Source organism: Gouania willdenowi, chromosome 17 (assembly GCF_900634775.1).
Source record: "Gouania willdenowi chromosome 17, fGouWil2.1, whole genome shotgun sequence".
Taxonomy (NCBI): Eukaryota; Metazoa; Chordata; class Actinopteri; order Blenniiformes; family Gobiesocidae; genus Gouania; species Gouania willdenowi.
Window position 1 is genome coordinate 11613925 of NC_041060.1, and position 26814 is coordinate 11640738.

Consider the following 26814-nt stretch of genomic DNA (forward strand, 5'->3'; position numbering starts at 1 on the left):
AAGGGTAAGCTAAACTTTATTAGTGGGGAAAGTATAAGAGAGGGCAGTTACCCCCTAGTGAGTAAGTGTGGAGTGAAAGAATAATCCCTTAATTGTGTAACATGACTTTGAGTGTCCAAAAAAGCGCAAAATAAAATTGATGTATTATTATTATTTATCCAGGTCAGATTTTAAATACAGAATGACAGTTTCACAATAATTACACCTTTAAATTACATTGAAAAACAAAAATGAGTCTGTTTTGCACCAAATGTGGTTTTAATGTTGAGATACCTAATGTACAGCTTACCATCAACAGACACACATTTTATATATAGTTTAGTAGATTTAGCGCTAATGATAAAGGCGTATAGATTTTTACTTAAGGACCAAACAACAACTACATAATTCACAAATGTGAGGGGTAAAGGATTACATCAACATGTCTTTGTTGGGGTCACAAACACGAGGACTGTGCTTCTAGATTCGACAGGACAATATATTGAGAAACAAAGTACAATAAAACAAGTGAGTTTTCAGAACCACAAAAAGCAAAGTATGGTTTCTCTGCTGTTTAAAACCATTTATAATGTTAGGGTTTGCTAAGAAATTATTCTGAATTTCCTTTGATTTGAACCCCAAGGTTCTAAAAAGCAATGCAAATTATTCAGAAAAGTTGTTTTTCTTTCTGATTATTGGCAAGATAAAAACCCTAACACATATTTTTTTGGTGGTCTTTCTTAATTTAATCGTGGATTTTAATCCAGGTTTAGGTATTATTTGACTCACCCTATTCCATGAGGAAATTGTCAAACCTTTTTCTAATCAATAGTTGATAATAGTTGGTTCAGGGCAGCAGGACCAAAATGACTGACACACAACATATATATACACATTACTTTGACTATGAAGCAAACAGGCATGTAGAATGAAATGCCTGCAGGAAACAGTGCTATGCAAACATTCAAACAATTTGACAGAAACATAAACATCAATATTTTTAAGCTACATTTGAGTTAAGACCCTTCAGTTGACTCTTCTTCTCCTTCCTCTGACACGCCGGGATCAATCTGTGATCGAAGTGTGGATTTTGAAGACTGCCTGGACGCAGCGGTCTGATCACCTTTTGGTTCAGTACTGGTGTTGATGAAGGTTTGGTACTGGTTCCAGAAGCCTGTGGAGCTCCTGGTGGAAGCTCCAGATGTAGGAGATGGAGGTTGGTCAGCAGAGGGTCGACTACTTCGGCCTGCTGGACGTGATGGTTTGGTGACCACACCATGGTGCTTCATGTGCCCCTGAAAATTATGGTGAAACATAATTAATGTATGTATAATAATTCATATACAGGTCTTGTATCCCCTATAACAGCTACATTTGTCTACCGGTTCTACTTTTAAACTGGTTAATTATGAAGACATCACAAAAAACTCAAGGATTCAAGGATGAGTAATTTAACTTTATATAAACACTTAAAACACTAGTTTACATTGTTTCTTGTTCTCCTGAAGCTTTTTTGTTGTTTAAATTGTTCTAATTTTTCTGTCGTTGCTCAAAAATGCATTAATAATTGTATCATAAGTGTTATGATTAAAAGAAAATCGAGTATTTTTTTCCACAAAACTTGAACCGAAATATCAAACTAAAAGATTTGCTTGAAAGGAGCTCAAAGCAGTTTTTGTATACTTTTGCAATATGACTCATTTTTCTTGGGAAATCTAAACTGTCCAGGGTTGGTATTGCTAAAAAAAATAAATGTTTTTTTTTTTTTACCTTTAGTCCACTACGACTGGCATACTCTTTTCCACACTCGGCACAGCAGTAGGTCTTTTTATCGGGACGAGACATTGGAGATGGAAGGGTTGGAGCCAGGCTTATTGGAATCGAAGCATCCATTATTTCACTTGAACCTATTTCTCTCATCTTAATGTTTTCCACCCGCTCCTCCCTCCCATAAGAACCAAAATGGGAGCTGTGACGGGTCTCTCTTACGAACGATATCTGAGGTCCATCCTGAACTTCTCCATCTTCAAAGCTAGCAGTTTTGAAAGCGGGAGTCATTTTAGGGACCTCATCTGGAACAGTAGACTGGTCTTGCTTTGGTGTTGGGGAAGAGGAAGACTGGGTCCTATCTTCTTCCAAAGGTCTGGGTGATTGAGATATTGTGAAAACAGGATCCAATTCAGAGACAGGAACGATGTTTGAATTTATATCAGAAATGTCTTCGAAGGAGACTTGATTTGAAGGGGGAGTGGAACTGATGTAATTGTCGAGATCTGTTTTGTTTTGTACATTTTCTGGGTTTGATTTAGAGCTTGTGACATTAGAGGATGCAGGTAATTTATCTCCTCCACGGTTCACAGGTGAAACAGAAGCTGACCCTGTTGTTTTGGTAGCATTAGGTGTCAGTGAGCATGAGATGGATCTAAGAAGATTCTCATCACTGGTGGCATCTTGTTGAATTTGATAATCCTTGTCAGGGAGGGAAGTTTGATCTCTCTGCTCGGGGTGCACAAAGGAAGCACTGAGACAAAGGGTAGGTGGTTCTGCACTGCCTGTTGGTGGAGATTTGGGGGTGGGATTCAAGAAAGGATCTGGACTAAGTTCAGAGGGAGGGATGCGATCTGGGCTGGAAGATGCTGACTTGATGGGATCAGTGGTGCACGCAATTGAATTCACATCGTCAGAGATAGGCACAGAGCTTATAGTTGGATTTTGATATTGTGAGCTAGGAGTTGGACTCTGAGGAAAATCAGGTAAAGTGGGTGTTTCACTTGTGGCAGAATTTGGATCAGCAGTTGGGGAAGGTTGTTCCAACAAAGGTTTGTCATTAGATTCACGAGGTGTATCCTGTGCAGAGCTCTCTTCACTGTCTGGGGGCAGTTGTCCACCAAGGTGCATCCGAATGTGATGCTGAAGCACAAGGGCATTGGTGAACTTGCGTTGGCACAGTGGACATGAGTTCTGGACTCTTGCATTATGAGTTCGAGCATGATGAGTAGCAAGGTGTGACCTTAGGCTACCTTTGGTAGAGAAAGATCGTCCACAGATTTTACATGGAAAAGGTCGCTCTCCAAGGTGAGTAGCCTGGTGCAGCCGTAGTGCACGAGGGCAGCTCAGTACCCGGAGACACACACCACACTGATTGGATGTGAGGCTACCAGAAGGTCCTGCAATCAGTGAAGGTAACATGCTTGCTGTCATTGCACGTGCTTCGTTGGCACTCATGCGGAGTGCAGCCACCATCTCACGGGTAAAATTTGAAACAGATGCACTGACGAGGCTTGATGATGGTGGAGATGCCATGACATATGTGGTAGAAGTGCTGGCATTTTTGGAACAACTGTTGGCGAAGTTGGCAGGGGAAGTTGTGGCCCTACTAGACAACATATCTAGAATGGAAGTAGAAGTAACCGAAGAAGTCCATTGAGAGGCGGAACTTGAAGGAGTTTTCTCAAGTTTCTCCACCAGTCTTTGAAGCTTGGAGGTCTCAGATGCAGCAGTGGGAGCAGCCTTGGAGGAGGAAAGGGAGGCTGTGGTGCTTGTGGAGGCTGAACCTGGGATTTTATGAAAAGAGGATAAAGGGAAAGACAGCTGTGATTGACTGTGTTGTTGGGAGCCAGATGGTAGTGGGGATTGAAACAGGCCTAAGGCAGGATGGTTGTAAAAGGACTGGACATTTGACGTTGATGAAGTAGGAACTCCTGGGAAAAGAAGTTTGGGCAGGTTGGCTAACTGGCTGTAAGCCGCAGAAGAAAGTGTTGGGCCATGAGGGGGAGTGTTTTCATCAAATTGCTGTTGCTTAGCACCCTTGATTAAACCTGTGATGGCGGGTGATGAAGACATGGAAGGGTTAGAGAGGAGGGAGGTAGCCAGAGAAGAGGTGGAGGATGAGCCAGAGGCAATGGAAGCTGCAGCAGCAGCTGCAGCCCTATTAAGCTGTAGGATTGATTGAGAAATCAAAGCCAGATCTACACTAGGAGGCAAGGGTAGAGTTGAGGGTGTCGATGCACCAGAGGATACCATAGGAACAGCAGTGCCTGTACCACTAGTCTCAAAGTTGTCTCCACATGCTTCATCATCTGTCCTATTTTTTCTCTTCCTCATGTTTATGCCACTTGCTTCACTGTTGAAGGTCTGTCCGATGTCGGATCCTCCCGTAGCTCCTATTCCAACCCCAAACAAGGATGGAGGCAGAAGTGAAAGTGACAGCTCTGGGTTTTGTTCACGGTGCCGTAGGAAGTGCACTTTAAGATTACCTCGTGTTGTGAAGCGGCTGAGGCACACTGGGCACTGATAGGGTCTTTCTCCTGTATGTGAACGAAGATGTATCTGAAGGCCAGAATCACTGCTGAACATTTTTCCACAAAAACGACAACCATGCTGCAATCGACCTGAAGGATTGGAAGTATGAACAGAGTGGGATTCGCCTCCACCTGATACGAACTGCAGCCCATGATTTGAGCCAACAGGAGCTGATGGCGGTTGGACAGAGTTCATAAAGGGCAGGCCACCCTGACCGCTCACTGAGGCAGTATTTGGAGATTTCTCATGTAGGTACCGATTAGGTAAAGCTAAAGAAAGGGCCAGCGGACGAGTGGAGGAAGTCATGGAGTTAGCCGCAGAGGAAGGGGCAGTGGAAGCTGAAGACTGAGAACTTGCCCTGAGGTGACCATGAGTCCCGGCAATTCCTGCTGGTCCCTCTATCTGTGACTTGTGAGGCTGCAGGATTTGTGACAGGGAATTGCATGGATGTGTCAGTTTGTTTACTGCCTGAGAAGGAAGCAAAGAGGAGAAACATGCCAGAAGAGGAGGCACAGATGATGATGACTCGGCCATAGTGGGCTGGGCCACTGGACTGGATGCTCTTTTAGTGCTTTCCAAGCAAAGCTGGGGCAGGGATGCAAGGAGATGTTGGGCTGGTGTGTCTACACTATATGAGGCTCCGCCAAGGCGAAGCACCTGCTTGCAGATCTCCTCTGTTATCTGCATCTGGTGGATCTGCCTTTGCTGCAGCACCCTTAGCTCCTCTAGGATCAAGGCGATACTAAGCTGGGTCCTGGAAGGTGCAGCTGAGGCAGAGGTCACCCCTGGGCTTGGGGTGGGGGTGACAGGACTTGGTGGACCTTCAGGCACACGACTGGGGCTTCCAGGATGTGGCGGGGGACATAGAGAGGCAGAAGATGAAGAGGAGGAAGAAGAGGTGGTGGTGGTGGCTGATAGCCCTAACTTGGGAGAGGCCATGTCTGTGCGGGCAAGGGTAATTTAAGGAGATCCAGGCAATTGATAAGGAGAAAAATCCTGAACTTACGAGGGAATTGAGAAGGGGTTTCTAAAAAGGGAAAGTAGCAGGCCTGTGAGGGGCTTTGGTGAACAAGGAAGTGATTAACTTTTATTTGCTAGAAAGGGAGAACAAACAGTGAGCGATGCCTGCTTGGAGCTTTGAGGAGAAGAAGCACCAGGAAGGATTTGTGCCAAATGGAGAGGGGCGGGATTTCACTTCCAAGTTGACATCTGGATCTGGAGGGGAAAAAATACCTGAATTTAATTAAAACTTAAAGTTCATGTGAGGAAAAATGGGGTCTTTAAAAGTTTTCTAAAATAAGATGTATGCAAACAGACACTTCGGAGTTTGAATGCTATATTTTTTTCTGCTGCAGTTTAACTTAAACTTATTTGATTTTTAAGTGTTTTTTGTACTACATGTTTCAACAAACTCCTTCAAAATGCAGCATTTCAGTACTCCTTGTCCTTACAAGTCTTCATTGTGTGCACACCCGACAATAGAGTTAACATACTTCTGCCCTATTAAAAAGACACGTCCTAAAAGAATCTGTCATTGTATTTTCCTGATCCTATTATATGTCTATCTTTCTTTCTCACCTTCTCTCACCAAAATCCCAAAATGCTAAGGAGGGGCAACTGTCTAAGTACTTGTGAATTGATAAGATATTAGCTTAGGGTTTGACCTTGAACAAACAAAGGGTTGAATTTCTGTTTTTTTAGGGGATTTAAAGGAAGGCAAGTGTCACCAAAATAAAAAATAAAAACACACCAGCAAAGAGCTGTTAAAAACTCTTAAACACTCCAGATAACATGCAGAAAGGTAAGTAAAATACGACACTTTACTCAATGGCACAACCATTCACAATAACAACAATGGTATGTACGTATCCAGATCTGGTTTAAATTCACTGCCGTTGACACAGTGTGGTCTATAATCTTTGTAACTACAAAGTAAAGACCCAAACACTCTTCCTCTGAAGTTCATGCTTCAGTAGATAGTAACAAAGCTGAAAGGGGACAATAGAAACACCTTCTACAGTGGCTCAGAAACATTACTTTTCTTTTGCCTTCACCTACTTTCCATTTATGAAAATGCTTGCTTTTATTCTCCACACACTTAAAAATGTACGCAACTCATAATTCTGTGTGGGTGGTTTGTCTTTTGTCCTTGACAAGAAAAGTAAAGGTCTATAATTACTGTACTTGAGTTTCAAGTAACAAAGAAAGTCACTTGCAGCTGAAATTACGTCACTTTTTTCCTTCTTTAAATTACATCACAATTAAAACACACACACACACACACACACACACACACACACACACACACACACACACACACACACACACACACACATATTGCAAGAAATACTTTGCTTTAGGTCTTGTTTGAATCTTAGCATGGTGGAAAACTGTAATATTTGTAGATATAAGCTTTGCTTATGTTATGATCTTAGCCTTATGTTCTCTGGCGGTAGCCAATAATACTTTTAAGGCTTATTTGGTCTTACCGTCCTCCAATATCCTCAAAAAAATACTGTATATTTTAAACTCAGCACTAAAAGATTTGTGATTTCCATAAAATGTGGTACTAGACCGTCCACATTGGTGGCATTGTGCAACATAAGAGGTCTAGAGAAAAACTAGAAAATTTAAAAAGGAAGCATGGGTGATTGGGTGAAGGTCTCCTCCTTTTTCCTGAAAATACACCATTGGACGGACACACACATACACACTAATTTACATTCAAGTGGTGAGCACCCCCATCTTTTGGTCTTTTGAGCCATGAATCGCCTGTTTCTTTTCAGTCAACCCAACACTGAACCCAGATTCATCACATTGTTTCTTTAGTAAGCTAGTATTATCAGTGCTAATGCAAGGTACACCTAAGCAAACAGATGCACAAGGAAAATGTACTTCCTGATTTTACATCAAACACAAAAAGGGCAGTTTTTCCTTTGAACACATCCTCTTAGTTTAAGGCCTTGGTTTGAGAGTGTTGTGTGACTTCTTGACTTTCCAGTGTGCTCTCAGTAAGCGGAGGGGCTAAAACCAAGAGGAATTCGTAACAATGGCGTTGAAGGAGCACAGCTGAGTGATCATCACTCTCTCACAGCCTCTCCAACACATAGGGCCACTAACTGAGGCACAATGCTCCCTTCTTCACCCTTATCCACACTGCTTATAGCACCACGTGGAGTGGAGTGGGGAAGGGGGAAACAGAGACTATAGCCAGAGGAGTGAGAGAGTGACAAAATATCTTTCACCCCCCGTGACACACACACACACACACACACACACACACACACACACACACACACACACACACACACACACACACACACACACACACATCCCTTGTCTCTGTCTGTGAAGCTGGGACAGAATAATAACAGACCCAATTTTCTGAATTTCCTTGACTGGGTGACAAAATAAATAAAGATAAAATAACATCACAATAAATACAAATGATTGCTTATAATTCACAGTTTTGCATTGCAACCTATATTAGCTCGTCAGGTCGAACCAGACAGATCCGACTAAATAATATATTATAAAAGGAGGTGACGTCCTATATGGTCTGTCTAGATCACAATTATTTGTTTCAATACACAAATAGGAGGTGGTAGTTCTAATAGTTGTCAAACATTGAATATATATTTTTATATGTATGCCCTTTAGCACAATTCCGTCGCGCCTACATGTGTGCCACTAATCGTGCCATCTGGCCTGTTTTACCGTGTCTTCCATTGGCTTTCACGTGTCTTTACGCACAGATTTGAAGAGATGCGCGTCCCCGCTACTGTACAGCGACCTGTTGCACGCTACGCGCGCTCCCCACATCATAACAAGTTATGATAGAATATGACGGCCCCTCCGACAAAACACAGCCCCGGATGTGCGTTCTCGTCTCAGGCCGCCCCCGTCGAAGGCGCCGCTGCTACAAGAACAGGACAGAGCGTTAAAAAAAGCCACAGCTCACCGTGTCTGGAGCGATGGAGGTTTGGTTTGAAAGGCTGCCGGTGGTAATATTGAAGAGGGGGAAGATTTTAGTTATGACGAGTCGCGTCTCAGCCGGGACACTGGCGCAGCGTCTCCATTCTCAGACCGCGGGCCGATGCGCACACGAGCACACGCATGTTTTCTATTATTTATCTGCGTCGTAAAGCGCGCCGTCGGCCTCTTACGACAAAGGCTTTGTGCGCGTTTCCTGCATGTGTTCAGAGTGCGATGGAGGCGCAGAGGTGCTGCAGACACTGGAGGGGGAAGAGGAGGAGGAGGAGGAGGGTGGTGGTGGTGGTGGTGGCCGCTTTCCCCTGCTCTTCCTCTCTTTGTATGTGTTGTTGGGCCTGCTTCTGTCCAATCTGTCTGCGCCCGCTGCGGTACTGTCTGTCTGTCTGTCTGTCTGTCTGTCTGTCTGTCTTATAATTAATGGCCCTCACTGCCAGACGGTCCTCAGGGAAACAGTGACCACAGTTTACCTGCATACAGGCTCTCAGTGTCCATGTCACATAGAGAGACCCAGGCCCTCTGATGGTGGTGTCACATTTGGACATGATTATGGATGGTTGAATAATCATTATAATCACACTGGTAACAACCAGTCTACCTTTTGACTGCCTACAGATTCCCAGGCCTTTTTATGTAAAAAAACAAAAGGTTTCAGGTTGATTGGCCTTTGTTTCCGTATACTGTTTCTGTTCTTCTATAACTCCATACATTAAAGGCATATGACTGAGAGAGAGATTTTTTAATGTTTTTACTGCTGATTTAATGTTCTTGTTGAATTTTAAACTGTTAAATGTTTTCTGTTGCACTTTTTAATCACATTGAATTGCCTTGTGTATGAAATGCACAATATATTGATAAAAAATACATTTGCCTTGCCTTACATCTGCCTGAGAATCAGTTTCTTTTCAAGGAAGTGGAAAGCAATACATTTTATGATCTGAATGAAGGAAAACTACATCAGTGTTATGGAAGAACCAAATTTGATGATAAGGTCAAATTAAACACATTTTAGTTGCTGCCAATAGAAAACAGTTCCCTCCTTTAAACCAATTGATGATCATTTGCAGTATATTTAATGGATTATTTAAAAATGTCAACATTCTTTACCGAATGTTGATAATCTTGGAGTGGGATTGCAACTCAGGCTGAATAGTAAACATTTTATCCCTTCATTTCATCCTCTGGTGATGACATGCGATCCTTATCTCCCAAATAACCAGAAATCTATTCAAACTCTGTGCCTGGTTGAAACTTCTGATCTAAATATGTCCGAAAAAATCTTCCTGGCCTAAAAACTAATCCAAGTGAGTGTCAGTTCTCAGGAAGAAACTGCAATGGTGATGCCACAGGTGACAAAGGCTGTCCGTTATGAAATCATCATCTCTGTCTGAATACTTTAAACCCTGTTTTAGATATGCTACAGCAGCTAATGACCACATCCGGTGACACTTGGGTCCGCTTTGATAACAACAACTCCACCAGTTTTTCATATTTGGAGATATACAGTAGGATTGTGTGATTGCTTTTGACTCGAGACATTCTTGTTTACGCTTTTAAATGTCAAAAGCAATACATTTGTAATCACCTTTGTGTGTGTGGATCCACCTTCAGCTGCAAATATAGTCCTATTCAATCACCGATGCATTGGTTTCACTATGCAAGTGGTTCTCAAACTGCGGTACGTGAGCCGTTGCTTGTCAGGTCCATTTACTAAACAAAAGACAAACTATTATTCACGGTCGTATCGTTACAAAAGTGTATAACTACATGTGGGGATTAAAATTTTTTGTATAAATGTGCACATATTTAGTTTATTGGTATTACAAACAACACATTTTATGCTTTACACAAAACTAGTACAGGTTCCTAGGTTCATTTTTACTACAAAGATCTTAAATATTTAAGTTGAATTGTTCAAAGACTAGATCAGGTATTTAGGGCTACAAATGGCACTACATTGTGTTTAATTGACGTGAGAATTATTGAATGATTCCTGGATCCGATAATTTAAGAACCACTGCCCTAATCCTTTGACGCTGAGCTGCGATAGCTGTTACTAACATGTAGGAGATTGTTTAAGTTCAGGTGTGGCTTACATAGATAGGTTTCTTTCCTGGGATGCTCCATGGTGACCTGAGGTCCAATGACATTTTAATCCTTAATCTGTTCTTAGACTATTTTTCCTGCATGTGTGGCCAGAACCATGATCCTGCTGGGAATGTTTTTACATTTGAATATAGTTTTTTATTGGACTATAATGATCTATGTATACTTGCAACTTTGACTACAGTACGACGACTCTTTTCTCTGTTAGACTATATTCTAAAGCTGCAAATTTTTTAAAATCGTGTCATCAACTGTATCTAAATGTGCTGAATCTATTTACTTGGTAATTTACCTTGATGCTTTTTAAAAAATGTATTACTTTGACTCTACATTTGTCTCTTTTAACACACTGATGACTGCTGCTGTGGCCTGTTGGGTAATAAGAAAACCACTAGATGTCTCTCATTGGCAAAGGTTTGAGGCAGCTTCAGCTTCACTGCCTCTTAGAGCTAAACTATTAATAGGAGGATTATTAACAGGCTTATCAACACTGAAAGCTCTGGCACTGGTTATGCATATTCACAAAGCGAGTGTCAGTAAAAAATGATCATTTGGATTTTTTTTTAAACATCATTGAAGTGAAATTGTATAATTCTTAATTGTTTTGGAACATTGTTCGATAAAAGGTATAATATTCTTTATGAACAACACAAGAATACTTTGTATTATTGATTATTATAATAAAATGTAACTTCTACTTAATACTGGCATGGAGCAATGTTATCGCTATAAAAAAAAAAAGTATTAAATCATGTTTGCAACTACAGTAATTCTTTGAGACATTTGAAACTATAGTGTGTGCCCATAGGGGTCCATTATCATTTTCTATCCATCATCAGTCCATGTTTTGTATTGTACCACTCACTACTGGTGTATTCTTGTCAAATGAAGTTCATATCTTCTCATTGGTTCAATAATCAATGTTTCCTAAATGTGTCACAGTATAATGAGAAAACAAATCAATGTGTGTCCATAGGATCATGGGCAAGGCAACAGTATATATATATATACATCCTGAACATCTCTGTATTTTATTGTACACTTTTGTTAAAACTCACCTTTACCTCTCATCCCTTGGGTCATGTGACCTTTTCAGCATGTAAGCATTGTAATGGGATTAACCTCCCGTTCACACACTCATTGCACACACCAACCCACTCACCGATGGCTGCAGTCTGCCAGCAGCAGGGCACCAACAGGTACAAAACTGAACTTTTTTTTTTAAAACTTACTATTAAAACTGACATAAAGACTCAGTGTAAGTGACGATATGAGATGTTTGGTAGAATGAAAGGAGGGCAGTGTATACATGATTTTGTGGTTAAATGTGTAATACCAGGCACACATTGGGGAAAAATCGGGCAGCAAGCTGTCAGGGATGATCTCCTGATCCTCTGCAGGAACAGCTTGGCTCAGTCTGCAGGAAATAACTCACTTAAGGTTACTGTTATAATTGTGTTACATTGTTACTACAGATTCATTCATTCTAAAGAAAAACATGTTTATTTATTTTTTATTTTTTTCGTCTTTTCCTTTTCTAATACACATATAAAGTTGATGCCCCCCTGCTTTTCTAAGGTGCAAAAACATATGACCTTAAAGTTTAAGAACATTTTTGTTGTATTTGTGTGCATGGTCATAAAGATTTCAAAATTAATTTCTGTATGTTTTATAGTCCTATTTTTGTCCACACTCCATTTTAAGTCAGCTATATCCATAGAGCTCAGCAGAAGATTACTGCTCAGAGTTAAATAAAGTTAAGCACGCATACTTCCCCCACAAACCGTTTTGACAGGCTTTTTGTGTTACATTATATGACAAGGCAAATTTACTAATATACACAATGCAATACATACAATGTGCTTTACATGAGTAAAACGTGCAACAGAAAGCATTTAGCAGCAATAAAATACTTAACTGGCGTCGTGACCTGCATGTGGGGTCTACTGAAAGGTCTAGTACTAATAAAATAAAATAAATTACTGATTTAAAATTATATATTTTTTTGTTTGTACAGATGTATTTATTTTTATTTATCTGTGTTGCACATTTAAAAGAACAATGCATAATGTCGCAGAAATAGACATACAGTGCAGAAAGAGGCAGGAAGCTGAAAGAGCCTAAATAATTATTATAATTTTTCAATTTAAAACACTAAACACAATCTTTAACAACTGTATCATACTTTCACTTTCTCAAATATAGAATTATAGAAAAACATCTGAGCTGGCGCATATTGTCACTTTGTGCACTACTCATTACTACTCTGTATTTGTAACTCTTTATAACAAATATGATCAAAAAATATAATTCGAGAGAAAACAATTCTGAGGTATAAAAATGGGCTCACGACCCGAACAAGGTTGGGAAGTCATAAGCAGTAGGGAAAGGGAAAGCTTTTAATTTAAAAATGTTTGTTCCATGCACTTCTTTGCAGCATAACAACTAAAAGCTGCTTCACCATGTTTGCTGTGATGTACATGTAAAAAAAAGTGTAACTTGTGCATTACTTTTTGAAAATTAACAGAAAAATGTCTTTTGCATTAACTATTTAGGTTGTAGACAGCCAACATACACACACGCACAATGGCAACCCAGGAGGAAGAACTGACCTGCTCCATGTGCCGGGACAGCTTTAGCCACGCCCCCCCTCTGCCCTGTGGTCACAGCCTGTGTCCGGCGTGCATCCACGAGGCCTGGAGCAGTCGTCAGGGAGGCGGACGTGCTCGCTTCGCCTGCCCCCAGTGCCAGGAGGAGCACGAGGAGGTGTTGTGTGACTGCTGCCCATCAGTGACAGAGGAAGGAAAACAGCATTTGGCTGTGAAGACATGTCTGAAGTGTGAGGTGTCACTGTGTGCTGAACATCTCCAGCCTCATCTAGAGAGGCCGGCCTTTAGCAACCACCTGTTGGTGGACCCTCTGGGGGACTTGTCCAAGCGAAGGTGTCCAACACACACTGAGGTGTTTCGCTACTACTGTGCAGATGAGCGCGTGTACGCGTGTGGAGACTGTCTGCTTGAGGGAAGTCACGCTCAGCACAAAGTGAAGGCCCTGAAGCAAGTGGAGGAGGACCTGAAGGTTAGCTGAGTGTAAATGAACACCGTCTCTATGGTTACGTGATGTTTACAGTGACTTACGAGCCTGATTTTTGATCTCACAGGTCATTCTTCAGACTCTGCTCTTAAAAGCTGAAGAGAAACTACAGGATGGAGAGCAAATCCTTAAAGATCATGAAAACATTGATTCATTCATGGCTGTGAGGAGAACTTCCCTCAACCCTCCTATTATCCTCAAATATGACTAACACATTTTACTATTGGGGTCAATCTGACCCCAGGGATATTTGCCTCCAGAAAATGAATTCCATGGTTACAGATTTCTTGAAAACCTTTCATCCAAATATTTTTTAATTTGGGGTTCACATTCATGATTCACAGAATAAACCATACTGATTGATGTTGATGACCCCCCTTTCCACTCATAAACATATTCATTTACTTACATACAGACAGACAAGTTTTACACAGCTAAAACAGCTTGGGGTCAAATTGACCCCAGAAGAACACTAATGCATGCAATATGCATTCAGCACATTGAAAAAAACATTATTATTATGATTTTATGCTTAATTAATTATAAATATCAAAGAAAAAAAAAAAACTATTATTTTTTTGATAATGAACATTGAATGGGGTCAAATTGACCCCAATGATAATAGGACGGTTAACAACTTACCACATCATTTTTTTAAAAATGTATCTCTAACTTTCTACATTCAGGACACTGTGAAGCAGGACGAGACCCAGGTGGAGCAGCTGAGCTCCGGCCTGCAGGTCCAGGTGAGGAAGCTGGTTGGAGCTCTGAGGGAAATCACCAAGAAAGAGAGAGAGCAGGTGATGGAGCGCGTTCAGCAGGACTACTGCAAAGTGAGAGCGGACATGAGCGAGACGCAGCGTATTCAGCACTACCTGGCCTCGCTGCTGGCAGAGACCGACCCATTCCTGCTCATCTGGGTGAGGCTCCTAAAAGCATTTATGCAGGGGTTGTCAACCTTGGGGTCAGGATCCAATTTGGGGTCGCGAGACACTGGGAAGGGGGCCGCCTGAGGCCTTCAAGAAACTAGTATTTTTTTTTTTTTTTTAACAATTGGAGCCCATTTTTGCATATTTTAAACTTTTTCTGCAACTACACCAAACTTGCCATATTTTAACCTAATTTAATCACTTTTTCTGGCCATATTTTTTGCTCCTTTTTATGCATTTTTGTTACATTACTCCCATTTCTGCCACTTATCCATCAAATTTCAATGCCTTTCCACCACTTTTCCCACCTAATGTCACATATGTTAACCCCTTGTCACTTTTTACCTCTTTTCACCATATCTCATGCTTATTTTTTGCCAATGTAACTACATTCACAATTTGTCATGTCCATTGTTTGCCTAACCACCCATCCCCCCACCCCCATTTCTGCCACTTTTAAGCCAATATTGACATTTGAACCCCCGCCCCCCCTTTTAAGCACCTTTTCAGTCCTTTTTTTGGCCACTCTAATTTGCAACTTTTAACAAATTTCTGTGGTTTTTAAAATCCCATTTCACCTAATTTTCCACCATTTGTGGTCACTTTTAGCCCATTTTATTTCCGATTAAACCAATCTTTAAGATTACTATATATATACTGTGGCCCAAATAATAATAAATGTCCTGGATAACAGTGAATATTATTCAAATAAATAAATACACGTGGTTATCACAGATTCATATAACAATGGACCATCATTTTGCTGATTTTATGGATGGAGTCCAAAAAACTTTTCCCTTTATCCCCCCTTATAGATCGACCACCTTCAGGTACAGTGGGGGTCCCTGGTCTCTGGCACCTTTATTTTGGGGGGTCGTGGGCTGAAGAGGTTGAGAACCACTGCTCGAAGGAAACTCAATGAAATATATATGTTTGGTTAAAAAATGCTTATATTTTCTGACCACAGGCCTTTCAATCAGATGACACGAAGTAAGACCTTAAGCTGTACCGTTGTTGTTTGTACAATCACATTTTTGGTGTCATGTTTCTCATTGGCTTCATTGGTATTTTATGTTTCAGGTTATTAGCAGACCTGAATGGCCCAGTTTTCCTCCCTCATCCTATCAGTCTGGACAGAAAACACATCCTGGAGGACATTGAGTGCAAATACAGAGAGTTTATTACTGCCACTCTCCGCTGCCTCAGTGACCTCAAAAGGGAGCTTTGTAAGTAACAAATATTGTAATTGTACTTGTGATTACAGACATTTTTGTCTGTATTCACAAGTTATTGAGATACGTTTGGCTGCGGCTGTACATTAGTGTGGTGTATTACGTCCTACCCACAAGTGTCCTGAAGCATTAAAACCCTTTGCCAATCGCTGAAAAACTGAAATATTTAGATATATGTTTGTAATTAAGGGTTGTGCTTGTTTGTGTTGTAGTCCTGTGATGGACTAGAGTAGGGGTTCTCAACTGGTCTCACCCTGGGACCCACATTTTCCCACAGTCATTAAATCGCGACCCACTTTTTTTTAGAATTCAATCAAACAAATTGAGTTTTTCAAAAAAAACTGTTGAAAACACGCACATAATATTTTTTTGAAACATAAATCTATATATTTTCCCGGCGCAACATGCATTTCACAGCAAGCCTGTCAAAAGGAAAGCTTCTTCCAAAATAAAGGACTAGTCTAACATGACAGATAAATATTTTTCATTTTTGACCTGCTGTCCGCGACCCACCCAGTACAAGTCTGCGACCCACTTTTGGGTCCCGACCCACCAGTTGAGAATAGCTGGACTAGAGTAGGCACATGTACAGGGTGTATCACATCTTTTTGACGGTCAGCAAGGCACTTTTCAAAAAGTTAAATAAAAAATGGCTTTTTACCTTCTCGATGGTTAAGAATTTGTGAAACTAAAAAGAGTGGGAATGATGTTATTGGGGGTTCAAATATACTAATAAAGGAAAAATATTATGTTTTTCTAACCCAATTCCTAAGCAGATTACAGATGACGATTTTAGAATTTTGGATTTTAGCATTTAAACCTCATACTTTTTATGTTGAGGAGAATCAGTTTCTTATTCAGGAAGTGGGAAGCAATGCCTTGTATGACATGTTTGAAGAAAATCTTAATCAATATGTTATGAAAATAACTAACTTTGATTATAACATTTAAGTTGTTACCAATAGAACGTTTATTTAAATGTATTTTTGTTTCAAGTATAATGAATGGATTATGTTTAATGTTATTTCTGTCAACATTATTCATCTAATGTTGATTAACTCAGATCAGACTGAATGTTGGACATTTTCTCCCGCAGTAACCAGCTCTTTAACCCTGGACACGAACACAGCTCATCCTCAGCTGAGCATCTCTGATGACCTGAGATCAGTGACGAGGGTTAAAAGCCACCTGCCTTGTGCCGCTCATCCAGAACGATTCGACCACTGGCCTCAGGTCCTCACGGTTCAGACCTTCTCCTCTGGAACGCACTACTGGGAGCTGGAAGCTGAGGGGTTCTGGGACGTCGGCATCTGTTATCGGAAAATTGGACGTAAAGGGAAGGAGGGTAATGCCTTTGGTAACAACAAGGTAAAGAGTGTTTTGGTTTATCTGCAGTGATTGAAGTTGACTTCAGACCTCCGTCTTTGCTTAGCTGATGCACTGAACATATTTAATGATTGTATGGATTTTTAAACTGTTTTTATTTTTTATTTTATTTTAAACAATGGCGTCTTTCTCTCTGTAGAATTGTTCTTGTGCAAATTTTCAAATAAGTTATTGTGTTTTTTTAATTTTTTAAAATGTTTTGAATCTCACTAATACATCTGTATTATAACCGAAATAAACAGAATAAAAGCATAGAGCAGAATTGGGCAACTGGCAGTCTAATTTCATGCATCCTTTAAAGGAAACGCACAAAATGACTTAAAAAAATACACGAAATGACAGAAAAATACTCAAAATAACAGTAGAAATACACAAAAGGACAACAAAAGCACTAAAGATGAGCAAAAGGCACACAAATAACAGAAAAAACAAACAAAAACATGCAAACTCTTTGCTCTTTCCTATATTAATAATATTGATTATATCAAAAGCTGACATGAATGTTGATAACGTGGCCCTCGGATCACACATTAACATTTTTGTGGCCCTGCTGTGATAGATTTGATTTGATCTTTGATTTGACCTTTATTTATCTCAAACGCTAAAATAAAGTAAAATAAGTTAATAACAAAAATAGAACCCATCATGGTGGAGTCGGTTCATATGCATATGCATGTTAAACACATTATATGTAAGATCTGTTGTTCATTAAAAATCAACCAAATGCACGTACACACGAATGTCAACAAGTATCTACAGTAGTTTCAGAAGGGACAGAATGAAGCTAAGCTTACTGTATCTAGTTCTGCCCCTCTGTCATAGTGTCCAAAATATATATATATAACCGCAATTTACGACTCAATTTCCATTTTCTTGGCAACAATACAACAAAAAAATACAAATTAAATAGAAGTTGCCCATCTTTGCATTAAGAGTATATGGTGCAGCTTGATTTAACACTTTTTAAAGAACTAACTAAGAATTTAATTCATCCTTTCAAATGACTCACCTCTCTTCCATCTTCAGGTGTCGTGGAGTTTGACGCAGCAGCACGACAAAAAGCTCGCAGCTTGGCACAACCGTAGGAAGACCCGCATCCCTCATCAGATGACTGGCAACAGGGTGGCTGTAGCTGTGGATTACAGTGCAGGTATTATTACTTTCTCTGAGGTGGGACCGTCTAACAACCTCGTCCACCTCCACACTTTCTGTGCGACCTTCACTGAGCCGCTGTGTTTGGGATTTGGACTTTACAAGGCAGAACTCAACAGCCACATCTCTATCTTCAAAGTGTGAGATGTTGAGTCTGTAGGACACGGTGCAAAGATCTGCCAACAGAATAAAATAAATAAATAAAAGTGCTGAGTCATTCCATGCTTTGTAAGCTCACACACTCATGCTGGACACCTTTTCACAAGCGTCTCTTTAAAAAAGAAACTTTGTCAATGTGATGATTATGCATTATTACATGGTAATAATTGGACATAATGTGAAAAAGAAAAGCTTTTTCAGAGGAAACTAACAAGAGTACGGAGTATGAACTTGTACTGTTTGTCTGTTTACAGGATTACATCAAAGTACTTGACGGATTTTGGCAAAATTTTAACCAAAGATACGCCTTATGCCCCGAAAGATTCCATTCAATTCTGGAGGTTTATCTGGATTAATACAATGATTTCGTATCACTTTGAAAAATCAAAAAATCTCCATTGCTTCTCATTGGCAAAATTAAAAAAAATGGTTTGGAATTGACCGATCTTTATGAAAGTTGACTCAGTTATGTCAAGTTAGTTCCTTAATTACCACAAAAAGTTTCATTTTGGATTGGATCAGGATTGTGCATATTTTATTGCGATTTTCTAAAAAAAAAAACATAGGGGTGCCCATACATTTGCAACCATCATTGGCAAAAATTCAAGAATTCATATCCCGTTTTTTATGTGACCGATCTTTATGAAAGTTGAGTCAGTTATGTCAAGTTAGTTTCTTAATTACCACACCAAGTTTCATCTGGATCCAATCAGGATTGTGCATTTTATTGCAATTTTCTAAAAAAAAAAATAGGGGTGCCCATACATTTGCAAACATCATTGGCGAAAATTCAATAATTCATATCCCGGTTTTTGTTTAATTGATCTTTATGAAATTTGACTTAGTTATGTTAAGTTGGTTCCTCAGTTACCACACCAAGTTTCATCTAGATCAGATGAGGACTGCAAATTTCATTGCGATTTAAAAAAAAAAAAAAAAAAAAAATAGGGGGTGCCCATTACATTTGCAACATCATTGGCAAAATTTGAAGAATTCATATCCCGGTTTTTGTTTGATTGATCTTCATAAAAGTTGACTCAATTATGTCATGTTGGTTCCTCAATGACCACACCAAGTTTCGTCTGGATCGCATCAGGATTCATTGAGATTTTTTGAAAAAATGGCGGTGCCCATACATTTGGACCTAGTGTATCATTGTTAATGGGGATAGAAGAAATTTGTTAAGTGTGAATGATCATGGTACCAAGATTTGGATCAACACATAACTGTGAATATCTGGCAAAGAGGATATTTGGTGCTTTGCCGAGGTTTGCGACATTTTTTCCCATTTTTAGTTGTCATGTGTAGCAGGGTATTTGAAATAATAAACGCCATGAAAACATTTTTTCTTCTATGTCTTACTCTTTGGTCTCAATATAGTGGTAATACTTTATATACAGTGGTGTAGTGAAGCTTATCTTAAAACAAATTGTGAACAGTTCAGTTTAGTATAACCTCTGCTCTAATAACACAGGTAAGCCCACATTCTAATTGAGATGCATCAAGCAGGAGATATTGCTATAAATCAATCTGTAACCTTGATTACAAACAAAAAACCTGCAGGGAATGGCAGCTTCCAGGAGCTGAAACTGCCACTCATCCGCTAACCTTACTCTTTAAAGCTGCTCACATACCCAATTATTTTTCATCATTATATTGCCAAGGTGAGTGGGCGTTTGTCAGCACGGAGGGTGAGAGAGAAGCAGACTGAAAGGGGAGCTGGTGTGAGTGAGTGAGTGAGTTAGTGAGAGAGGAGAGACATCAGAGATCCCAGCAACCTGCTTTTTAGTATACCAGCTGCATGTGCATGTGTGTGTGTGTGTGTGTGTGTGAAATGTGACCGAGGAGCAGAAGGAAGACGACTTGTGACCATATCTCAGCCTGGAGGAAGATGTTGTTACGGGCTATGGAGTACACAGCTGTGCAGAAGAAGAAAGGTGATCCTCTTTTATCTCCTCAACTGGGGTTTTATTCAACTAATAATGATGAGTTCTTACTCAAATAGTCAGCTTGTGCTAAACAATGTCATCTACAGTAATGTTTCTTTTATCAAAGCCAAGAAAGAAAATATTATCACTCATGATTTGACTTATTGTGGTCAATAATAATGTACAATATAAGTTGTGTGGGTGAGTTTGTTGAGCTATTTAAAAAAAACAAAAAACTAAAACAAATATCTGATGTAAAACAATATAAAAATGATAATACACTTAGAATAGAATACAGCTTTAATAGTCCTCAGAGGGGAAATTCACATTTGCAGCAACACAGTAAATACAGTATAAGAGCAGTAAGAGAGTAAGAACAAAAACACATATAAATACTAACATAGGGTAATCGTGCAAAACAGATGAACATACATAATTAGAAATATAACAACAAAAATAGCAGTAAAAAAGAAAGAAAAATGACAAATGTGCAAATGACAATCGAGGAATTGGGTTGGTTGGGAGGAGGGAGGTGTGAGTGTGGGTACAGTTATTGTTAAACAGTGGTGTTGTATTCTCAATACTGAACTGATTAAATGTGAACTCGCAAAAGTGATATGTTTCATACACAGTGAAACAAAGCCACTGTTTGTGCACGACGACACTCGCTGAGAGGGAGGGGGTTATGTGTTAAAAGACAGATGGCCTCTCAGTAGAGTTGTTCCCCGTATCCCTCATTCCTTCTTACTCCCTATGGCTCCTACATCCTTTAACTGTCACCTTTCCAAAATATTACTCATCTTTTTTTCCCGTCTGATCTCCCTTTTTTTGTGTATTCTACAATGTATAGCATCTCTACCAGAGTTGGGGTCAATTACATTTTTTAGTTACAATTACATCTTGAATTATCCATGTTCAATTACAACTGGATTATGATTACAGTGACGTGACTGGCATTTTTTTTCCCCAATTATAATTCAAATATTATTTTTCCCCTGAAAGTCAATTACAATTACATTCTTAATTACTAAAGTTCAAATTCAATTAATTGGAATTACTGAGCCTGAAATAAATAAGCCTTAACCTTCCTCTTGTGTTAGCTTTCTGTTAGCATCTCTTATGATCACGCACGTGTCAAAATAAAAGTCCGAGGGCCAAATCCGGCCCTTTAGACCAGTGGTTCCCAACCTTTCCTGTCTTGTGTACCCCTTGAGCCTTTTTGTCATACCATGAGTACCCCCTCACTCATACGTGTTCATGATTCTCCAAAAGTAGAACAAAACACAACTGAATATTCAGCGCAAGTCATTTTATTTCATCTTCATAAATTAAAAATTCATTTTCAGACATTATCTTCTTATTTAACTGAAATTAAACATAAAATGATGTTGCCTTCAAGGCAATAAAAATGATAAATATAAGAAACAATATTATAGTAAACGTTTGTATTGTTAATACTGTATTATTAATACTGATATATTATGATTATATTGTTATTAAAGAAAAATAATAGTTGAAATTAGAAAAAAAAAAGAATAAATGAAAATAATAAGTAATATACAGCAAATAAACACAAAACAATTATATAATCTGTCTGTGTTATATATAGCTTTTATGACATTTACCACCAAAGGAGCTTATTTGAATATGTCCCCTTTAAACAAGCATTTAAACTTTAAAAACAAGTCATAGTGCACACGTACCATTTTGTTGAAGGACTTGTGAAATGACTGAGAATGTTTTTTTTATGGTTGGGAAACACTGCTTTAGAGCATCAAATTCAGCCCGCTTGAGGAAGTAAAAATGATAGAAAAAAACATGAAACAATTTGTAAATTACCAACTAATTCAGTTGCATAAATCTTAGCTACTCCAAATACAAAAAATCAATTAAAATCCACAATATCTACAAAGCTCAGTTTTTATTATATGACATGATGGCAGTCATTTTTAAGCTCAAATTGTTGAAAGAACTCTCGACTTTTTTTTTTTAAATCTGGTAAATTTTCCTTAAATTATTCAACAAAATGTCCACAAATTCCCAAAATTAGGGAAATTGAAGTGAAGATCCTGCAGGGACTGATATACTCACATACTGTACTTTATCATTTACTGTATACTGTATGTGGAAGTGTAAACCAGGGCACACTTAAGCTCAAACAGCTCCATATTTGGCCTCTTGAACTAAAATGAGTTTGACACCCCTGTGATAACGGGTCAGTTTTGACACAGGTCTTAGATCAGCTGTAAAACACACAAAAAAATATCATCTATCATAATTTTTTTAATCTCTTGGTTATATTGTTAGGCTTCCTAATCAATGAAAATAATGGTATTAATATTTTTGGTGCGGACGTCTACTGTGAGCTTTTTTTCTGTCAGTATACCCCTAGATTTAAAAACAACTTTAAATGGTAAAATGATCTTAAAGAGAACTGACAGGTAGTGTGAAAAGTTGATACAACACATATTTTATTGATTGTTTACTACCGTACATACATATGTTAAGCTATAGAACTGTAACATGGTTTTACGGTTTTGCATTTACTGAAATTGTAATTGACAGTTTTTATATAATTTTCATGCCAATTACAATCACACAGTCAATTATCTGAATTCAATTACAATTCAATTATGATTACAACAGCAACAGATCATTTTAATGACATTTATAATCACATCATGTGTAATTAATGATCAAATACAAGATTACAATTATAATTGACCCCAACCCTGATCTACCACTTCAGTTTATTCTTTTCTACTATTTATTATAGGCATGTTTCATGCAGAATAAACCAACCAGGACACAAAAAGCCCTTTTTTCTCTTGTGAATGACAATCGTGACCCATTTTGACACAGCACGTATATACCGTAGAGATTTGGGAGTTATAGGGAAAACTAGACAAAAGGCTTGTGCTGTGATTGACAGCTCTGACCCATGTATACCCTCCCTTTCTGACTTTCCTCTAAACTGTCTCAAACTTTTTAGTTGGTTTGAGTTCATTTAAGTGTCTTTTTGGTTTTTTTTGCAGTAGCAGGTTCAGTCCACTTTGACCTCTCCATCCTCCTCCCGGTGCTCCTGCTGTGGGGGCCTCTGGGCTCCAGCAGGGCCCAGAATGACACGGAGCCCATCATCCTGGAGGGGAAATGTCTTGTGGTGTGTGACTCCACGCCGTCGTCCGAGCCCGCTGGAAATGCCCTGGGAATGTCCGTTCGCTCCGGCTCGGGACGTGTGGCCTTCTCTGCCAGCCGCCAAACCAACCATGAGCCCACGGATATGAGCAACCGCACCATGATCATCTACTTTGATAATGTAAGGATGAGTAAATGATTACTGGGTGAGGATATGAACCAAGGCACACCTTTTGTTTTCATGTACAGAGCTTTATATACCCTGCTTAGTAGGGGTGTGCAATGCCATGAATCTGGCGATACGATACAATATATCCCAATACTATGATATACATCGCTATATCAATAATTACAAATTTCACCTTTACAAGTACAAAATGGTATGAAATACAATTTATTTCATTTATTTAAACTTGCAAGAACAAGTAACTGTTAACTGTAATTCACGTACCAATATCAAAAACGAAGTGGTATGTTCCTCAAACTGTCAAATTACATTGTTCAAAAAAGTAAAATTTTTGCTTCTACAAGAGATTCTGATTCTGTTAAGTTGTTAAATTCTTAAAAAAAAAAAAAAGTAAAGGTGCCCAGTATGCTTTATGAAAATAAAGTGTAATTAACTTCCAAGCTAAAATGCATTGAGGAGTGAGGTCATTTTACAAGTTTAACACCCAGTGACTGGGTGTTTACTGTATGTGCTATGTATGCACATGTAGGAGCAATCAAATGTTTTTTGTTTTTTTTGTTAAAAAACATGACTTAAAAAAGTCGATTTGGAAATTTTTTGAATCGATACGATAATCGTGTGGTGAAATATCACAATATATTGCCGAATATATTTTTTCTTACTCCCTTACTGGTCAGACACCAACTCACAAGAACCCTTTTAGGACTATACGGTTTATTAATTTTCTAGAATTGGCTGGATTTAGTTTGTAAGTTCAGACACACTCAGGCAAAACTTGCCTCACAATAGCATCCAATAAGACAGTTTTACACAAAATTGAGCATCGCGTTAGTTCAGGCAGGCACTGAAGTCAAGCTAGTCCAGCCTCGTCATCTGTCAGTAGCTGTTAACAACTGACAGCATACATCCCCTAATCAGTTAATCATCTAGCTGATCATGTTTTAGGCTTCCCATTAGTTAGCGTTGGTCTCAGCACTGCATTTAAACCACGGCAACACGTCTACTTCCGCACGCTTCGTCTGCAAACGTCTTACAACCCACCCCCACCACATCTCCTCCTCTTCTGTCTAATTAAACACTGTCTTTTGTTGACATCTAAACATCTGTGCTTTAGTCAGGGGGTCCTGCTGACCGCTCTCTCTGCTTATGCCTCTCCATGTAGCTCATGGAAAAGCGAATGGGAGCTCCTTCAGCTTCGGGCTTTTTATGCAGCTGCTGGAAAGGGCAGAGAGGTGCCATATCAGAGCCTTACCGCCAAATCTAAAATGCATGCTAAATAAAGCTATTTGACTAAAGTGATCCTGACTGAAGTAGAAAATTCACAGGTAAAACACTGATTATCAGGTAAAACTTAAGAATATTATCAAGATGTTGTTGGTATCGGTCGATATTGGTCTTAAAATTAAGTATCAGACGTTGGCCATTCCGCCAATATAATTAACCAACATAATAACAAGCTTTGCGTCCTTGATCAACCCATAGACATCGTACGCCCATGGAGAGGCATGATTTTGCTAAACAGCCAAAAAGTAAAATAAAATAAAATGACCACAGAGCAGATGGGAAACTTTTATTACAGTGGGGGCCACAAAAATGTGATTGTCTGATCCAAAGGGCCACATTATCGCCAATCATCTCAGCATTTTGAATAACAAACACTCAAGGGTGTTTGTGTTTTCGGAGTCATTCTGTGTTCTATATTTTTGTGTTGGTGTTACAGTAGGAAGCCAGCATGTAATCGGAGGGTTACTGGTGATCCAAAAGAGGTTGGGAACCACTGCCTTAATTGTTTATGTTGTACGTCGCTTTGGATAAAAGCGTCTGCTAAATGAAATTGTAATGTTGTAATTGTTGTTTTCTGTGTTTTTGTTGTCATGTGTGTATTTTTGTTGTGATATTGTAAATTTTTTCTCTCATTTTGTGCATCTTTTTGTCATTTTGTGTGTTTTTTGAGTCATTTTGTGTGTTTTTTGAGTCATTTTGTTAATTTACTGACGCAAAGGGCCCCAAGCCCACCAGTTGCCATAGAGTGATTGCCTAGACAAATATTGAAATATTTGTTAGTCCTTTTTAGTCAAATCCATTCATGATTATTGTAAGGTGTTTCACTCACTCTTAAGGTCTCCTTGTCTTATTAAATCAGATTTTGGTCAACGTGGGCTCACATTTTGACCAAGAGAGCAGTGTCTTCATGGCGCCAAGGAGAGGAGTGTACAGCTTCAACTTCCATGTGGTGAAAGCCTACAACAGACAGACTATTCAGGTATGCTGCTGCGGCATTCATTTTAGTCATATGTATTTCATTGGATCAACACTTCAACCTCTTTGCTTCTCTACAGGTCAGCCTGATGGTGAACGGATGGCCCATGATTTCAGCATTTGCCGGGGACCAGGACGTGACACGTGAAGCCGCCACCAATGCTGGCCTGGTGATAATGGAGAAAGGGGACAAGGCTTATCTCAGGCTGGAGAGAGGGAATCTGATGGGGGGATGGAAGTACTCCACCTTCTCTGGATTCCTGGTTTTCCCTTTGTGAGACAAGATCAATGCTCAGGATGATGATCAGACTGATTGAAGGATCTGATTGATTGTTTAAGCGCATGAAACATTGTTTCAAAGTTTATATAGAGGATACTTATATCAGAACATTTAATAATGCTCTAAAAGAAGGTGAATATTTATTATCTGTAAAAATAATTTGTTTCTGCCCATTCCTTATTGTTGCTTTTACATGAACGCGGGTACCTAAAACATAAGGTGTTTTGGTAACACTTCACTTGAAGTTTTATACATAAGACTGTCATTATTATGACATGACACCTGTCAATAGCATGAATAAGGTGTCATTAATCGTCGTTTGTTACCCTAACCCCACTAGATCCCTCCACCTAACCCATAAAAGCCAACATAGCTCCAAAGGTGTCATAATTTAGCGAACGACAGCCTTCATGACACCTTATTCATGCTAATGACAGATAATGACTGCATGATGTCAGTCTTATACTGTATATAAAACTTCAAGTAAAGTGTTACAGACGTTTTTTTACTTCCTACATCATATGTGTCAAACTCAAGGCCCGGGGTCCTAATCCGGCCTTTCAGAGCATTTGATTCGGCCCGCAGGAGAAAGTGAAAATGACAGATAAACATCAATCATTGTGTAAATTATAAACTATTTCAGTTTGAAAGAACTCAGCATTTTGCCAAAATCCTGCAATTGTTCGCAAATTATTCC

General features: G+C 39.2%; 3 protein-coding genes across 5 annotated transcripts; 2 read left to right on the top strand and 1 right to left on the bottom strand.

Annotated features, from left to right (window-relative positions):
* Nucleotides 1-245: 245 nt before the first annotated feature.
* On the bottom strand, nt 246-8656 carry sall2 (spalt-like transcription factor 2). Of its 2 annotated transcripts, none has more exons than XM_028472777.1 (3): nt 8243-8656; nt 1750-5496; nt 246-1274 (listed from the first exon to the last, which is right to left on the bottom strand). In XM_028472777.1, exons 2-3 carry the CDS (start codon nt 5218-5220, stop codon nt 996-998), a joined length of 3750 nt encoding a protein of 1249 aa, XP_028328578.1. In that variant the 5' UTR covers nt 5221-5496; nt 8243-8656; the 3' UTR covers nt 246-995. The 2 variants fall into 2 exon arrangements, with proteins under 2 accessions (XP_028328578.1, XP_028328579.1); XM_028472778.1 differs by having other exon boundaries at nt 7999-8656.
* Nucleotides 8159-18386, top strand: trim110 (tripartite motif containing 110). Its single transcript, XM_028472779.1, has 8 exons — nt 8159-8261; nt 12933-13455; nt 13538-13633; nt 14157-14390; nt 15367-15389; nt 15480-15625; nt 16728-16999; nt 18044-18386. Exons 2-8 carry the CDS (start codon nt 12964-12966, stop codon nt 18311-18313), a joined length of 1533 nt encoding a protein of 510 aa, XP_028328580.1. The 5' UTR covers nt 8159-8261; nt 12933-12963; the 3' UTR covers nt 18314-18386.
* Nucleotides 18387-20090: 1704 nt separating this feature from the next.
* On the top strand, nt 20091-26477 carry cbln12 (cerebellin 12). 2 transcript variants are annotated; one of them, XM_028472119.1, is made up of 4 exons: nt 20091-20265; nt 23295-23572; nt 25722-25841; nt 25918-26477. In XM_028472119.1, the coding sequence occupies exons 1-4, from the start codon at nt 20220-20222 to the stop codon at nt 26113-26115; spliced, it is 642 nt and encodes a 213-aa protein (XP_028327920.1). In that variant the 5' UTR covers nt 20091-20219; the 3' UTR covers nt 26116-26477. The 2 variants fall into 2 exon arrangements, with proteins under 2 accessions (XP_028327920.1, XP_028327919.1); XM_028472118.1 differs by having other exon boundaries at nt 20092-20265; nt 23292-23572.
* The last annotated feature ends 337 nt before the right edge of the window (nt 26478-26814 follow it).